Genomic DNA, 17,319 nt, shown 5'->3' on the forward strand with positions numbered 1-17,319 from the left:
TGTGGCACTGTACTGAAAAGCAGGATGAAGGAGCACTAGGATCAGGGCCCTGGAAATGGAAGCTGCTAAGTGGGGTCAAGTGGTCTATGGAAATCAGGATCTCTGAATGGTAGGAATGAGCATTGGCAAAGACAGGGAGGTTAGCCAGTGATAGAGAAATACAAACTGAAACAGGAAAAACAGAACGCAGAGCTGAAACACTCTCAGAAGCACATAAAGTGAAACACAATTATACTTTATTTGAAAGGGTGAATCCATCAATGGTGACTGGAGCTCTGAGGCTGCACTTTCTCCTCAGGGAGGTGGGCTGGAATGGGGTGGGCTGCGTTTGGTAGGGGTTGTGGTGGTTTGAGATCTGGGTAGATGAGAATTTGAGTTTTTTTAAGATTGTAGCACTCTCACAGCAATCCAGAATCCAATGCGTCCTCTTCAGCTCTATGCCCTCCATCACCCCTATCTTCCTGGGGCATCCCCAGTTTTTCTCTACCAACCTCTCACCTGCCTGGTTCCCCAGCTGGGCCTCAGGCCGGTCTGCCCAGAGCAGATGATCAGGATCATTGAGGAAACGCTGGCTGCGCTCGCATGTTAGGCAAGTCTGTACTGTCCAGCGCTGTCCCCTACAGCCTGAGGTAAAAGTAGGGGCAGGGGAGTGCCCAGGTTTAAGAGAAGAAAAGGTTTCCCGCACCCAGTTTTGCCTCCACTGTTATTTAGTAGGAATTCCAACACTCCCCAACTTTGAATACAAATTCATCTTACCCCTGCTTAAAGTCTGTCAATTTCTTTGGTATCCCTTAAGATAAAGTCCAAACCCCTTAACAAGCCTCTTCAAGATCTGCCCTATTTCCTTCTCTAGCCTCATGTTTTGCCCTTGCCTACCTCAAACTCCAGTACCCTGAACTCTGGTCTCCTTGACACCACAAACTTGTCTCAGAATCCTCACACATGCCAGAATTCCCATCTCTCACTCCTTTTGCTTATCATGAACCACACCACTACTGGTGTAAGTAATTAAGGATTTTACATCCCTAAGTAAAGCATTTTTCTGGCTCCATGCCGGGAGCCCGGGAGCCTGACGCGGGACTCGATCCCGAGACCCCTGGGCCAAAGGCAGGCGCTGAACCGCTGAGCCACCCGGGGATTCCCGGAAAGCATCTTTCTACACTACTCTTGCTTCTTAGTCTATCTTATGATTTCAGTGAGAACAGTCCATTTTGTACAATACTTCAGACATCTTAGAAAAACAAATAACCTGCTGAATGAGTAAATGAAGTAAATGAAGTAAAGCTGATGTGAATCCTGCGCTCCAGCATGCAAGATAAAGGTACGGATGGGGGTGCGTTGCCTCCCACGGCCGCATCACTTCCCTACCGCCCAGACCTTAGTTCGTCTAAACCGAGTTAGCGACTGAACACACCTGCTGTGTAAGGCCGCTGTGAATCCCGCGCCAGACGCCCATCGAAGGAAGGGCGGGGTCCCCTCCCCCCCCCGCCGCTCCTCAGTCACCCAACACCCCTGCGAGCACTCACGTCTCTGGCGCTGGGTGCAGGTGAGGCCCGGGACGAGGAGGGAAGAGCAGCCTCTACAGAGGGTCCTCTTCACTGAGGGGTCCCTGTGGGCCGAGGGGATGGTCCGATCGCTCCGCCCGCTCTCCCCGCTCCCACTCTGCCCGCATCCCGCCCGCCGCCAGGGTCCCGGACCGTCTCACCGCCGCAAGACAAGCCGCTTGGCGATGGTCCTCTCCGTGTGGCAGTAAAACCTCGCTAGCGCCTGGTTGTTGGGGTCCTGCGCAAGGACACAGTGTGCGGCCTGGGGGAGGGAAACCGTTGCTCTGTGGCCCGCCACACCGGCCGCCTCCCCGTGCGCCCCCGACGCCGACTCACCTGGTACAAGAAGCTGAGCCTCTGGAAGGCCTCGCGGTCCTTCACCGGCCCAGCCATCGGCGCCGCGCTAGCCCTCCCGCACTAGCGGACGCAGGCCCCGCCCCTCCGGGAGCCCCGCCCCGAGCGCCCGCGGATGGCCTCCTGGGAAGTGTAGTTCCGGGACCCACGAGCCTCCCTCCGCCATACTTATACTATGGCGCCGCCCTGCGGGCTCACAGACCCCAGCTGTTTGTAAACCCCTACCCACCCCTACAATCCAAGTCCAGGGTCCCTTTCGGAGATTTGGCTTCCTTCTAGTCTTCCTTGAGCCCATGATCAATTATACTAGGTAGGAAAGGCTAGTGAACAGGAGCATATCTTAAACTGCGAAACATTTTGAGGACAGAAGACTGGTCTCTTCATGCTGATAGGTTGGGGAGATGGTTATGTGCAACTTACACCCAGCTACAACTTCTGCCCTACTGCCTTGGAGCTAAAGGCAGATGCCTGGAAGATTACACACTGAAGGAAAAGAAGTCATGCATTCCAAAAAAGCACTGGTACCAGGGGAAGTGAAATTGGAAAGGATCATCAGGGGGTCGAGGGAAGGAGGGAGCACAGCTTATTCCCATTCTTTTTCACTTACAAAAAAGCAAACAAAACAAAACAAAACCCCACTTCCTGTTATGCAGTGCACAGCAGGGTGATCTTAGCTAACTTCTAGTCTTAGGTACTGGAGCACAGAAACTTTTGATAGTATCTCCTGCCCCTCAAACTCTCCCCTCCCCTGCCTTCTCCATTCTATGCATATACTTCATATCTCTTACTCTGACTTCTGTCTCTGGTTTGTTCTGTTTGACATCCTTTGTTTACCTTTGCCTCATAGTTCATGACCACCAGTTCCTCAAGTCAGAAGTAGATGTATATGGGCTGGAGGGCAGAACATGAATGAACTCCAAGACAGGGAGAGGGCAGCATTAAGTCAGGAGAGAAGAAGGCTCTCTCCCTTCTCAAACCCCATCAGGCCAGAGGGAGCCAGGCTTTTCAGCTCGGAAGAAATGGCCAAAACCTCCTCTGGGATTAATTTCACAAGGGTCCCTACATTCAAATGAGGTATATGTTTAAAATGTAGACATCCAGACCCATCCCAGATCTTGATCAAATCACCAAGGATGAACCCCAGGAATGTGCATTCTTAACACCAGTGATCCTTACACATCAATACAGGGTCACCATCAAATTACCACACAACACAGAGATCACTTCAGTGGATCCTTTGTTCCATATTATGTTTTACCAACCAAAGCATCTTGCCACAAAGAACCACAGTCAAGGCACAAAGGTAAGAGGAGAGTCTGGACAAAGTCCTGTTGAGGTGGTAGGAGGAATTGAAACACCCTCAATAAATTACAGTTTCTTGTCCCAATCTTCTGTGAACCCCTGATCATCCAAATAGCAGATATTCCATATCATTTGTTTGGTTTGGCATGCATTGCTGTAACCTTTTTTGACAACATGTGTACCCTATAAGTTGTTTATTTTGGCCTAATGTTAAAATGATTTACATTCTCTGATAGGGGAAATGGCAAAAGGTGAAGGATGGCAACAAATAAGAAAAGACTGGCTCCTGTGAACAACAGTTCCAGGCCATATGCACACAGGCTACAGGAAGTTGCCTATCTGACCCACCCCTCTACACACTCTCTCTTCTACCCTGTCCTCAGGGTGAGAAAGACTCCATTTCCTTTCTCCCTTTTTGGCTTGAACACCTTAGCCAAGTAACAAGGCTGACAACTTGGGAGCAGCTGCTTAGTAACATTCTTTAAGGCCAGGGCTTTGGATAGAAAAGCCTTTGTCTTTCCTCTAATACCTGACTGTCTTTTCCAGGTTCCCTTGGGAACGCAATATAAGGGTAGATGTGTCTTGAAGGGTCTCTGGTACCTCATCTCTGCAGGAGAAAGGTGAGTGACCAACTTCTTGGAGATAACCAACTCTAAGGAGGCAGGCACTAGGCCAGCTTTGCTGAAGGCTGAGGTAGGGACCTGCATTCTCCTCTCTTTTCTTCTCACTCTCTCTTCCCCACATTCCTACCTCTGGCCAATCCTACTCATAATGGCAACTTACTCTGGGAATGGAAGACCAAAGAAACCCTTCATTAGTCTCTAGGAATCTGTTCCTTTAGCCCCTTTCCTTTCTTTCTAATCTTCTTGATGCTCAATCTCTGTCCTCAAAAAAACTCCTTAACTTCTAGACCCATAAGGGCAGCTAACATTCGTTTTTATTTTAATCTAGAGGTACACAGACCCCTCTGATCTTCTTCAAGAAGTAAGACCATCCTGGGTCAAAGAACCCCTAAAAGGATGTACAGGGGTTTCTGTTTCCTCTTCTGGTTTTGAGCAAGTCAGACCCTCCCATAGACTTTTTGTTTCTGGAAAAGCCTCTCCCTTCCTTCCTAACCTATCCATGTGCAATAGAAAACCTGATGGACTTCAGGGGAGACAACCCCTGGGAACGAGCTCCCCACCCTAACACTTAGGAGGGAGACACAGCTCTGCTCTCATCCCAGACCAGTCCTACCTACTTCTCCATATAAACCATTCTAGAAACCAAGGTGCTTCTCCTAGACAGTGAAGGACTGGAACCAGGTAGACACAAAGACATTCCAGCAGGTCACAAGAAGGAAGGCCCATAGCTCTTGACCCTGACTCACTCCAAGTATCCCCACATCCCTACCTGTCACTCCCAATCTGTTGGGGGCCTGATAGTAAGTGGTGCAGCATTCTTCCGACCAGCCCGGATGCCTGGATAGAAGAGGGGCCAAAGTTTCTCAGTAAAAGTATCAGTAAAAGTGTAGATATGAGAGCGGTCTGTGACATTGTAAAAAGACAGCGTGCCAGCCTCATAGTCAAGGAATATGCCCACCCTCTTGGGTTTCACCTTGATGTGCAAAGGGGTAAAAGGCGTGGTGGTGGCTGCATATTTGTCCCCGTTCCACAGCCGCACCCGCCAGTAGCCAGTCTCAGGGAGTGGAGTCAGCTCGCCCTTTCGGCTCACAGAGTCCCGGCACACGCCCACTGCCCAGTGGGTCTTATCACCCACCTCCACCTCCCAGTAGTGTCGGCCTGAGGTGAAGCCCTCAGTAGCCAGGACACAAGGGTAGAAGGTGAACCGCCGTGGTGTGTCAGGGAGATCCCGGAGTCTTGTTTCCACAAACTTGACGCTCTTACGATCTTCTGACAGGACTAGGTTAGGGTGAGCAGTCTCTGGGTCCAGGGTCACATCCGCTGGCGGGAGAAGCCAGAGTGGGGAGCTAGATGAGGATGGGAATAGCTAAATGCCCCTGCCTCACTCTTCCAGCCTGCCTTTACAGAGCCTGCTTCCTTAAAGGTCCCCAGAACACCGTGATTTGGTTAACTTTCTCAATCTATGGTGTCATCTACGGGAGAGGAGGGAACAATGGCATCCCTTCTCATCCTGGCCCTAAAATAAACAAGTAATGAGCTCTTGATTCAGCAAAGGCTGATGGTTTAGGCTCCTGTCTAACCCTTGTCCACCCCCCTGTGACATCATCTCACTATATGAAGAAGCACAAGTCATAGTTTAAGGGCCAGAAAGAACAGAAAATGTTAAGGATACACAGCAGATAGCATTTTGGTCTAGGGACAGGGTGACCATGTATCTGGAACAGTTCTGGTTTGAGACTATTTTCTCTGAGTAAATGTTAATGATTCTCCCTCTTACTCTCAAGGGGGAACATGTTCAGGCATATTATTTAACCTCTCTGGGTGCCTATTTAGAAAAGTGTGGGCCTAAGAGTAGATGACAGTGAGACTGAAAGCCAAGAAAAGAGATGGATGTGGCTATGGGCACAAAAAGTGACAGATGAGGTAAGTGAAGCCCAGATAAAGTGGGACCTAAAGACTTTCTTCTCTGCTGATTCCCCCTACTAGTTTACTTTTGGGAACAACTCACCAATTAGCTGTTTAAGGATTTTCCTTAGGGCAAAGTACTGTCGGGGGAAATTGCTGAAGTTCTTTTCCAGCTCTATGGACACTGAAGTCACCTCCATGGTCTTCACCTTCTCACATCTAGGAGGGATAGGGAGATAGGGGAAGAAAGGGCAGGGTCAAGGGAAGCTCCAGAGGAGTGAGTATGCAGATATTGCCATTTTTAGGGAGAAACTAAAATTCTCCATCCTCCCACTTTCTCCCTCCTCTCTGAAGACAAGTACTCACTTACTTCTTTCTTTTGCCAATCTATGGAGAGCCACATGGCCCCCTGGACACAGCCTTATTTTAAGAATGAATCTCAGAACTTTCTGGGGGAATGGCTGTATTTCATGCAAGTGGGTAATCACTCTCCCCACTCTCCCAACCCCTCCTTTGTCTGTATTGTTTGGACACATTTCCATCCACAGGCATAGGGAGAATCTGGTTCTACATTATCTTGGTACTTCCTTACCAGGTTAGTCCTGATGCTTAAAGGGGAAAAGGTAACATCTATTACTCCCAGTGATTTGCTCTCTAACTGGCTTCATGGATGCAATGAACATTCTCCCACATCCTACCCAGACACTGCCTGGCTTTCTTGTCTGTCTCCCCTCTTTACTGTACTCCTGGTCTCTAAGCCAACACCTAACTCACTCAAAGAGATGCAAGAATCACTTACTTTTCCAGGGTACTTTTGACATCCTAGAGGGAAGGAGAAAAGAAAGCAATATTGGTCCTGGTAGTCAAGGGTCCTAAAGGCAAAAGGTTTCCCTTCCTCCCCAAAGTCCTAGATTTTATTTCTATCAAATAGAAATAGGGCAAGCTATGGGTCACAATGCAAATGGAAGAGCTCCAGAGGGATCTGAGTACATCCCTGCCAACCTGATCCCCATTTTCAACTTTTGGTTAGCATGAAGCTTGGTAATTTGCCATCACTTCCAAATGGTTTCTTGTGTCTTTGTCTTGCTCCTCAAGGACACTGGGAGCTCAATGCAAGGGACAGGGATTGTGTCCGCTCTTTACTCTGTCCCCCAAGTACCAACCACACACCTGTCTCCCTTGAGGATCAGTACAGACTGGTGCCATAGGAATGAATCACTTTCCTGTTGCTGTTTGTTATCCCCGTCTGGTACTGGTTAATAAACATTTAGAACCGTGTGCCAATCTTGATTTGTGAATACTTGGGGTTCAGAAGACAAAGAAGACAAATCTCTGCCCCCCAAGGATTTCCCAGTTTAATATGGAAGGCAGAACACACATACATGAAGGGACACAAGAATAAGTGCCAAGCAATACATAACATGCAGATAAATGTACAATGAAGCCTCACTGATTCAAATGCTGGTAATCTAATCCCTAAAATAAGAGACATATTTCCTACAGCCTTGCTAACACCATTCATCGGCATAAAAGAACAAATTACTTCAAACATTTTAGAGGCATTATTTACATATCAAAGTAATATATTATTTATACATAATTTCAAGTGTCCTTCAAACTAGGTTTCTATTTTTTTTTAAGTACTACGTAAGTCAAGTTCCAGGACCTAAAAGTAATGGCAACTACATTTACATAATTTTTAACGTATAAGTTTTTTCACTAATTCAGACTCGATTTCCCTCCTTCCAAAGGGAATTTTTTTCTTTGGTACAAATTAAGTACATAATTGTTCACAAGACATAAGAACACAAATGATTAGAAGGGGATGGGAGAAATCAGAGAAACCTTTCTATAGAAAAAGATCCTTTGAGTATGTCTGGAAGGAAGAACTGGATTAGAGAAGCAGAGCAGAAGAGTGAGCATCCCAGGTTGACAGAATGGCCTGTGCAAACCTATACTGCACTTGACCTGAGGAGCTATGCAGGGACAAAGGTCGAACCTTAAGCATCTCGAAGCCCGACTGTAAGCACTTGCCCTCCACCTCAGCAGCCAAGTGAGCCAGGTCCCGGCGCTTGTCTCCAAGATGAGCAGCATTTTCTCGGAGGCGTTGTAGGATGTCTTGTTCCTCCTCCTCCAGTCGTGAAAGCAACATCTGTTGCTCTTCATCCAGCCGCCTATGAAGCTCTTCAAATTCCTTTAAGATCTGTTGTCGGCGACACTCCACTAGTCTCTGAGAAAAGAGGAAAAGTGTTATATTTAGCAGGGCCAGTGGGGCCCTTACCTACCCACCATGTGTATGAATTAACACAGATTTCCAGTGTCATTGGAAACAGTTTCATAGGACATTCATGTTTTTCTCCATTGAAATTTCCTTCTGTAAATAATGGCTCCATCCCCATTGTTACCCCTACTGATTACTCGGGAATGAAGACCATTAGAGAGATTAACTTTTAAAAAGCCTGTCCTTCTATAATTTAGTGAAAAAAAATGCAAGATATAAGAACTCGGTAATATAATGACATCTACTATTTCAGATACAAGATATATCTGCTATTCCCAACTCTGAAGTTCTGGCTAATGCAGTTTATCAAGGAAAGGAAAGTAATGAGTACTAGAAGGTTAGAGACAAGATGGTAATCATTTGTTTATTGCCAGACATCTACCCACTAAAAACCAGAGAACCAACTGGAAAATATCAGAATCAGTAAGATTTTAGTAATGGGTTGTTACAAAATATATACGGTTGACTGTTGAATCATACAGGTTTGGACTGTGAGGGTTCATTTATACATGGATTTTTGTTGATAAATATGGTATAGTACCATAAAGGTATTTTCTTTTCCTTATGATTTTCTTAACATTTCCTTTACTTTAGCTCATTTTATTGTGAGGATACAGTATACAATAATATATAAAATAGGTGTTAATCATTGTTTATGTCATCAGTACTGCTTCTGGTCAACAGTAGGGTATTAAGAGTTAAGTTTTTCAGTATATGTGCTGCCGAAGTGAACACCAAGAATTAAGTTTTTCAATGACATGGATGGAACTAGATGGTACTATGCTAAGCAAAATAAGTCAGTCAGGGAACGAGAGATATCATATGACTTCACTCATTTGTGGAATTTAAGAAACAAATCAGAGGATCATAGGGGAAGGGACAGAAAATAAAATAAGACAAAATCAGAGAGGGAGACAAACCAGAAGAAATTCTTAATCATAGAAAACAAACTGAGGGGTTCTTGAGGAAAGGCAGATGGGTGGATGGGGTAACTGAGTGATGGGCATTAAGGAGGGCACATGATGTGATGAGGCAATGGGTATTATATGCAACTGATGAATCACTAAACTCTACCTCTGAAGCTAATAAAAAAGTTAAGTTTTGGGAGAGTCGAAAGTTATATGCAGATTTTCCACTGCACAGGGGTTGGCACGCCTAACCTTGTTCAAGGGTCAACTGTATATAGATTTCAGGGAAGAATCTGTTAAATAGTTTTAATTACTTCAGAGAACTGACAGTTCCAGAAGTTTCTGATTAGTAGTTGAAATTTGAAACATGTTTTCTCTCAGCTACTACACAGAATTAAACTTCTAACATTCCTGAAATTTGATAATATAGGACTGAAACACCAGCCATAATACTTTCTGAGGGTTATCAGCAAGTATGTCCTTCCTTCTGTACCTCCACTGCAATAAGTGATCTGTCCAGATGGAGTCTCCAAGTGTCACGTGATTGATGGGGAAAAGTAAACCCAAGAGGAAAGGAAAAGAGAAGCAGAGACTGGGACTCTGGAAGTAAAGTAGGTAGGGACTGAAAGGCAGTGAATAGTGAGGGTGAATAGAGAAGGGCTGCAAAGCCAGCATGGGCCTTACAGGCCTGGTATTTCTGTATTTCAAGTTAGTTCTCAGCAGACACTGGCTAGCTCCAGTTCTAGAGCTGCTGCTGCTTCTCATTCCATGGTTGCCTTTTCAGGTGCACACTGGAACAAAATATATTCTTACAACTTTTACCCTGTGCAAATTAATAAAAGGAAACCTCACTAAAAGGCAGTCAGGATGCCAGGAGGGGGAGCTCCCATGCCCTCCCACTGGCCAACTCTAGACCCAATCGAAGAGATGCACCTTGCAAGTCCTTACTATCTTTACCACCCCAGCAGGAGGAAAAAAGGTTTTCTTTGTGTAGGGCAATAAACCCAGCCAGTGACAGACTGTCACAACCCAATCAATGAAAAGTCACTAAACTGAACTCCCAGTTTCCTCCAAGGACTTTCTAACATTTCTAACAGCCCTTCCCAATTACCCCCTTTCCTCTATAAAAGAGTGGTCTTCTTTGTTCTCTGGACTTGCCTATGGTTTCACCTTAGCTTGCTTGTCCTGAGTTGCAATTTGCTGCTATTCCTGAATAAACTCATTTATGCTGGTAAAATAATTTAATTTTTATTTCTTAATCCTCAAGTAAAATACAGTTTTCTCCTGTGTGTGTGTCTCTGTGTGTTAGTGTACATTGACAGGTGATGTATGGGTAGAATTCAGGATTCATAACTGTGGTAAATAGGAAGCAAAAGGGCTATCTTTCATATAATCCCATAATCCCTTTTCTTTTTTTCACTCTATCTATGTAGGGCAATGGTTCTTAATGGGGGTGTTACTTCCCACTATGGATAATTTGAAAACAAGGGCGTTTTTTTTTTGTTTGTTTGCCTTAACTGGAGGTACTCTGGTAAGGCTGGTAGCACTACAATATGTGAGATGACTCTGTGACAATGCACAGTCCTGCACCATTTTCTATGTTCTGCTGTATATTTAAAAACATAGACCTGGATTTGAATGTCATTTTATACATAAACAGAGTAATCCTTACCCAATTTTAATACACCTGAATTTTTTTTTTTCAGAAACAGCTGAATAAAACTAAGACTGCTTTTTGTTTTTCTTAGAACTTTACCAAAAGTTACTTATAATTTTGAAAAATTATGTCACCAAGAGCTAAGTTGCTTGTGGTGCTTGTCAACATTACTATGCAATTATTTCAGTCTGAATCTGTGTTTGTTGCATTGTTTATGACATCATGTATACATACAAAGATAAAACACACTGCAGGTCTTTCAGGGTATTCGTGCCCAAATATTTATATACCAGATTTTATCTAAATCACTTTCCTTTATGTTGTGTGGGTGTATTTGGGTGGCGCAGTCTGTTTTTAAAATTACGCAGATAAGCTATTTTGCCTAGTTTTCACTTCAGTGTGGTTAATTACTAATTATTTATTTTTAAAAGGGGGCACTGGGTCTGATTCTGGAAGTAGGGATGAGGGAGAGGTAGGAAGGAGAATTCAAATGGTCACAAAAGGAATGTTGGTGGTAGTTTTAGAGACCTCTGAATTTTTAAATCATCACAGTTCTGCTCAAGCATTTAGAAGGTTTTAAAAAAATTTTATTCCCCTCTTTATCCTTTACCTTTAAGAAGGTGATCAACAGGAACAGGAAAGTTAAGACTGGGAATAAGCTTCGTTTTCACATATTTTAAGTTTCTCAGGAGCCCTCCAAAAGAACAAAGAACTTTTTTTTAAAGTTCACCTTTGCAATCAAAATTAGTTAAAAATTTAAAAAATTCAAAAGCTTGCTTTATTCAAATATATAAAGTACTAAGGTATACTTAGTAATACTTAATACTTGCTTTCTGTCAAAATGTTGTCATTGTTAAAAAAATTAGTGTTTCTATTATTTTCGAATTTGTGTTTAATTTCTGGTGATCCCTAAATCTCAACTCCAAGAACTCATTGTTTCTTCTGGATGCTTTTAATGATTAGGTCCAATTTCTATTTGTCTTCTTATGAATTTGCAACTGTGCTTTTTGTGCCATGTCATTATCTATTTTCTCCACTTCATTTGTAAGCTCAAGCAGGACAGGGACTGTGTTTTTGTTCATCATTGTTCCCCAGTGTCAAATACAGAATTTGGAAGTTTAATATATATTTATTGATAAATGCAGAGCTAGTATCCCTGATTTTGCCACATATTGGCTGTGTGATCTTGGACTAGATACTTACTCAGGTTTTATTTCCTCTTGAGATAACTGGGGGTAATAATACCTACTTTACAAGGCATCTAAGTTCACCCTCGCTAAAGATGACCTTCAGGACTCCCTTTCCTTTGTCTTATAGCTCCTCTAGGTCTCACATGTTCATTGTCCTGAACTCTTAGAACTCTAACCTGGGCAGAACCTTAAAACCTAATACAACCCTGTAAGTTTGGAATGTCATGGCACCCAATGAATTAATACCTGGGACTCAATAAATATTTAGTTATTACTGCCACTAAAGAACTGTTTACTGTCCAATAAAATAAGTCAGATACCAAACTATCATGCTACAAATATGGTAATGCTATGAAAGAGAACCAAAATTATATGCAAATTAAGAAAGTTAATTTCTAAAGCTTCAAGGAAGGCTGCATAGGAAGTGGCTTTCATCCTGCCTGAAGGATAGATAGGATCTTATAGATGTAGGATGCAGAGAGGAATAGTCTAGAAATGGACTAACATTATCTAGCATTCCTGGGCTAACTTAAGAGAATGTGGGCCTAAAGTCTCTGGTAGTTCTGGGAGCTCTTTGCCAGCTTCTTCTTTCTTTCTCCCCAGTGGACCTTCCAATTCTCCTCTCCTCAATCCCCCTAAGGACTCCTATTCCTACTCTCTCCCTTCTTTACGAGAAAAAAGGAGACCAACGGGCATGAACTCCCTCAAATCTCCACATGTAAGATGTCCTGTCTATCCTTCCTTCATCTCTAACATCCTTCTCTTCAATACTTAATTCATGACAAATAATTTAAGTGCAACATATAGTGACAAAGAAGCCATTGTTTTTGAGAGAACAGCATTTTTCTAATGAATCAGGACTGGTAGATTAAATAATGTGTGGTTAATGTGTAGTTAACCACCTGCAGAGCAGCCCAAATGGAATCTTGTGCCTTTACCTTGAGCTCTCCCGGCTTCTTCTCCTCAGAGGACTTGCAGCGGGTAATCTCCTGCAGCTTCTGCTCCAGGGGCTCCAGGCACTTCTGCAGTTTTTCCTGAGGGTGGGAAGTGGGAGAGGTGGCATTTGGGGTTGGCTGGAACACCCTATATTCAGAGGTTAACCCATTTATCCTAAACCATTTATTTGCTTCCTATCCATCTCTCCACCTCTTGGTTCTACTCCCTTCTTTGCCTGTCATTTGGGATGTCAACTTCTGCTCTCTCCTGCCACCAGCCTGTCCCCATCATCCTCCTTACCCACCAAACTTCCCTCTCACTGAATCTCACAGTTGTCCAGCTGTCCGCAACTCCATGTCCTTCCCCAATCCTATCACTTTCTTACTCAAGTGACTGCCTATTATGGTCAAAGTGACTTTTGTACTCTGATATCCTTTATACTTGTCCTCCCATCCAACTCAAACCACCAGCAAATATAAAGTCTTTATTGCTTACACTGTAAATCACCTTAAATCTTGCTTCCAATATTGACATAATTAAACAAAATACTTGTTCAGTGCCTAGTATTAAAATCTTTAGTTCCTATTACTCAAATATATACACTGTGTCCCAACAATAATTAAATCAGATGCCACATTTCCATTATCTAGGAAGATGTAAATGACAGATGAATTCAGCTTAGTCTGGTGAGGATCAGTCTAAACTGATGTTATGTATTTTCAATACCAATGGGAAAATAAGGAACATTCTGAGCAGGAGGACAGAATGAAGAAACCAGACCACTTTCAATTCTTCCTAAGTTTGATCATCTCCAAATGGTTTCATTCATTTAAAGAAAAATGATGTAAGACCATGCATACACCCATAAGACTCAAATGTTATGAAAAGTCAGAAAGCAATTTTGAGGCACTCCTCAAAACTGCTCTTCTTCATGCTTGAGGATAGCTGATCAGATGCACAGTGTGCCCTCTGTGTATATAGCTTTGAAGGGACTAGAGAGTAAGGCCAGATGCAGTCTTGCCCTCAGGAGCTTAGGATCCTCTACCCAGGGAGTCTCCCATCCTCTGCGCTCCTCCCTCTTGTCCCACATTGGCATCATGTGTCTGGTTCCCCACCTTGTACTCCTGTGTGGCATCATCCAGTGGCACGACGGTGTGGGCCCGGTGGGTGTGGGAAATTGCACATATCAAACATACAGCCTCCTGATCCTCATAGCAAAAGAGGCTGAGGGCCTCATGGTGCTGGGGGCAGAGGCTCTCATCTCGGATCTTCCGCTTGACAGCCTGGAGCTGCTTGGCAATTTCCACCATACTGCCTAGTTGTCGATTAGGCCGAAGACTGCGGTAGCGGGATGTTTTTCGACAGACAGGACAAGGAAAGTCCCTCTCTAGGTCCTCCCACCAGCGAGTGATACAAGCTTTGCAGAAGTTGTGCCCACACTCAATGATGACAGGCTCCTTCAGATACTCCAGGCACACAGAGCAACTCGCTTCCACCTGTAAGTTCTCCAGAGCTGCAGCTGTGGAGGCGGCAGAGGCCCCAGCCTCTAACAGACTTGTCTCTGCCATTATTTAACTTAGGGATGAAAGGGGGCAGAGAGAGAAAAATATTAGTTGGGGGTTTAATATTTTTGTATCCCCGGCCTGACATTTACTCCCATGATAAATCCTAACTCCAGTTGGCCCTATCTTGGTATTTTACATCTTCTTTTCTGCTAGATTCAACCTCCCTCTCCTTCTCTCTCCCTTTTTAAAGTAGGCTCTGTGCCCAATGTGAAGCCCAACACATGGGTCTCATGACCCTGAGATCAAGACCCAAGCTGAGGTCAAGAGTTGGATGCTTAACTGACTGAGCCACCCACGTGCCCCTCAACCTCTTTGTTTTCAAAACCCGTGACTCCTGGGTATCTATTTTTTTTCCCTCCTCAGAACACTGACACCCAATCACCAATCTCTTTTGTCTTTACCTCTACTTTTGCTTGTCCTTCAACTCTGGCCTAGCATAACTCTCCTGATCCAGACTTACCCCACATGTATCTTAAAAACAGACCAAAGTATCCCTAGTTTGACATATTTCTTCTAATAGATGAGAAAGGAAGTTGGGAAAGTGAAAAGTGCCATAAAAGCCAAAGTATTAAGATTTCTTAAGCATATTTTAAAGTTTTGTATTACAGAAGAACTTTATTACAATAGCCCCTTGGAATATAACCTTCTCTGCCACTGTCCTCTCACTTTTTCAAAGGACAATAAAAGGAGTAAGTTAGGCAAGAGTGACATGCTCTTCTTTTCAGAAAAATTTGATATTCTTCCTTTTATCAGACTAGTCTAGAGGAAGTGCACCTTCTTGGAATGAAATGATTCACTCAACATCCCATTTCTTTGCGTGCATTTGGACATTTGGAACTGCTGAGAAGTGATAAATATGTGCAAATACACTAAAGAGAGTATTAGTCGACACTTCTTGAAAGGAGGGCTGACAAGCCTTTTCTAAATATCCAGCAGTGACTGGAGTCTTTTGAAACAGCTATTGATAGCGAATTCCTTGGAGGTACTGTGCCTCCAATTAATAGGACCTGGAGTGGTTGGGAATTAGAGGAACATAATGAGACAAAGTCTCCCTTAAGTGAAGGCTCAAAATATTGGAAATGCACCAAAGAGATTTATAAGGCAGAAGGCTGGTCCCCCACTCCTTCCTTGAAATTCACCACTTTTATCCATGAAATATTTGCTTTCTCTAGCCCCTATCCCTTCCCTTGCACACCAAGTGACCCAAGAGAAGAAAGGAAATATAGTTAACTCTAAGTGCTAAGGGAGAAGTGGACATGTAATGAGTTGGGTTGACAATGATTATTATATATATCAATGACATACATTTAAAGTGTTTTAATTTGGAGTAGTAGCTGATAACTTATTTGGACCTGAATTCTTCCCTCAACCAGGAGAGAAGTTCAGTCAGATGATTTTTTCTCTTCCGAAAGGAATCCAGCTTTGACTAGTGAACCTGCCCCTTGCTTCCAGAAATTAGGTGGCCTCCTCACCTGCGGTGAGTTAGGGACCGGGATGGAGCTACACTGGCAAAGAAGTGGTGTGAAGGAGAAATGGGGAAAAGGTCAGGGAAGCACAGAGAGGACTTGGGGTCACAGCCACAGTGAGGCCTCAGGCGCCTCTGGGTTGGTCATTTCTTTCTCTCTATTCCTCGCATCTCAGTAGAAGGGCAAACTTCAGGGACGTCCTCGTTTTGTTTCTACCACTGTCCGGGGTCCCACCTTGCGACCCTCTCCTGAGCGTCGTCCAAAGCTCAGTCCCACCCTCGTCTCCATCTTCTCTCGCCAGATGTGGCGTAGGGGGAGTGGAGGGGGAGAGGAAGCGTCGCGGTTGACAGGGAGGGAGGACAGCGTGTCCAGGTGAGGAGGTGTGACGTGGAGGTGGGATGCCCGCCGCTATGACGCAGCCGGGGCCCGCGGTGACGGCGTCAGAGGTTCACCGGGGAGGCGAGCGGCGGCGGGACGGGGGAACGGCGGGGTAGCCAAGCAACGCCGGACGCGCTGACGTCGCCGGGGCGGCAAAACGTCCGCCCGGGCCCGAGGCGGGCGGAGGCAGCTGTGGTTACGTGCGGGGGGCCGGTGACGCAGTCGCGGGCGCTGGGACGCGGCGTGCGGAGCCGGCCGGCGCGGGCAGGCCCCGGGGCCCGGGCGCGGCGGCGGGACGGCACCTACCTTCCCGGCTTCAGGTCCGGGAGTGCGGGGCGCGGAGCCGCCGGAGCGCTGCCTCCCTCCTTCCTCCTCCCCCCGCCCCCGCCCCGCGGCGCGACACACAATACTCGCCGGAAGCGGAAGCCGCGCCGAGAGGCTCGTGTCAGTGGGAGCCGCGGTGTCGGCCGGCCGCCGCGGGAAGGTCGAGCGGTCCTCGCGGGAGAGGGAGGCGGCGCGGGGCCAGAGGCGAGAGGCGGGCGGAGGAGGCACGAGCGAGGAGGGACCCCGAGGGGCAGGTGGCTGGAATGTGGGCGTCCCGGTGACCGCAGGAATCCTCCGGAGGAAGAGGGCCGCGCATGCGCCTGGCTGGGCGCCGAAGCCCCATGGCCCGCAGGGCGCCGCTGGGCGCCGGGGCAGCCGGCTGGCCCCCGGGCTGCGGGGCCTGGCTGCGGCCACGCTTGCTGGCCCCGCGTGGGTCCGTGAGCCGCGAGGGACAGGGTGAGGCCGCTTGCGGACTTTGAGCCACACTTCTCCTCGGTTCAGCCCCGTCCAGGAGCAGGTGTTGAGCCGAGGCGGCGGCCAGTTACGTGGCCGACCTGCGGGGCTCAGCTGGCACGTCACTTCCGACTCGGTGAGTTTTAGCCTTTTAACATTCCAGGATTAGCTAAGTTTCCCTGCCGTGGGCTTCAGCAGCTCCTCGCCCTACCCTTTCTAGGCGGGCTGTGAAGACATTGTTTACCTGCCCCGCTGGAGGGCAAGACCTAGTCCTGCCACTCTGCCGCTCGCCTTGCCGAGCGAGGAAATGGCCCAGTGCCCCGTGCTGTTCCTGTGTAAGTTGTGATGTTGTTCACACGGTGCACTCTTTGACCTTTTATCCTAAGAGCCAGACATTGTTTATTTGTAGGAAATACCAAGTGTACAAGGTACA

The 17,319-nt window shown here is 46.0% G+C and overlaps 2 protein-coding genes across 6 annotated transcripts; both read right to left on the reverse strand.

Moving 5' to 3' along the window:
• Window positions 1-219: 219 nt before the first annotated feature.
• Window positions 220-2,016, reverse strand: RPP21 (ribonuclease P/MRP subunit p21). Of its 3 annotated transcripts, none has more exons than XM_041760765.1 (5): window positions 1,881-2,016; window positions 1,706-1,806; window positions 1,527-1,609; window positions 499-624; window positions 220-355 (listed from the first exon to the last, which is right to left on the reverse strand). In XM_041760765.1, the coding sequence occupies exons 1-5, from the start codon at window positions 1,935-1,937 to the stop codon at window positions 258-260; spliced, it is 465 nt and encodes a 154-aa protein (XP_041616699.1). In that variant the 5' UTR covers window positions 1,938-2,016; the 3' UTR covers window positions 220-257. The 3 variants fall into 3 exon arrangements, with proteins under 3 accessions (XP_041616699.1, XP_041616717.1, XP_041616707.1); XM_041760783.1 differs by having other exon boundaries at window positions 492-624; XM_041760773.1 differs by having other exon boundaries at window positions 1,706-1,782; window positions 1,881-2,005.
• A 1,102-nt stretch (window positions 2,017-3,118) lies between these two features.
• LOC121494374 (E3 ubiquitin-protein ligase TRIM39) lies at window positions 3,119-16,654 on the reverse strand. Of its 3 annotated transcripts, none has more exons than XM_041760752.1 (7): window positions 16,524-16,654; window positions 13,816-14,275; window positions 12,703-12,798; window positions 7,728-7,958; window positions 6,528-6,550; window positions 5,832-5,947; window positions 3,119-5,143 (listed from the first exon to the last, which is right to left on the reverse strand). In XM_041760752.1, the coding sequence occupies exons 2-7, from the start codon at window positions 14,266-14,268 to the stop codon at window positions 4,596-4,598; spliced, it is 1,467 nt and encodes a 488-aa protein (XP_041616686.1). In that variant the 5' UTR covers window positions 14,269-14,275; window positions 16,524-16,654; the 3' UTR covers window positions 3,119-4,595. The 3 variants fall into 3 exon arrangements, with proteins under 3 accessions (XP_041616686.1, XP_041616679.1, XP_041616671.1); XM_041760745.1 differs by having other exon boundaries at window positions 16,416-16,538; XM_041760737.1 differs by lacking the exon at window positions 16,524-16,654 and adding an exon at window positions 15,966-16,168.
• Window positions 16,655-17,319: the final 665 nt, after the last annotated feature.

Source organism: Vulpes lagopus, chromosome 1, assembly GCF_018345385.1.
Source record: "Vulpes lagopus strain Blue_001 chromosome 1, ASM1834538v1, whole genome shotgun sequence".
In the NCBI taxonomy this organism is placed as follows: Eukaryota; Metazoa; Chordata; class Mammalia; order Carnivora; family Canidae; genus Vulpes; species Vulpes lagopus.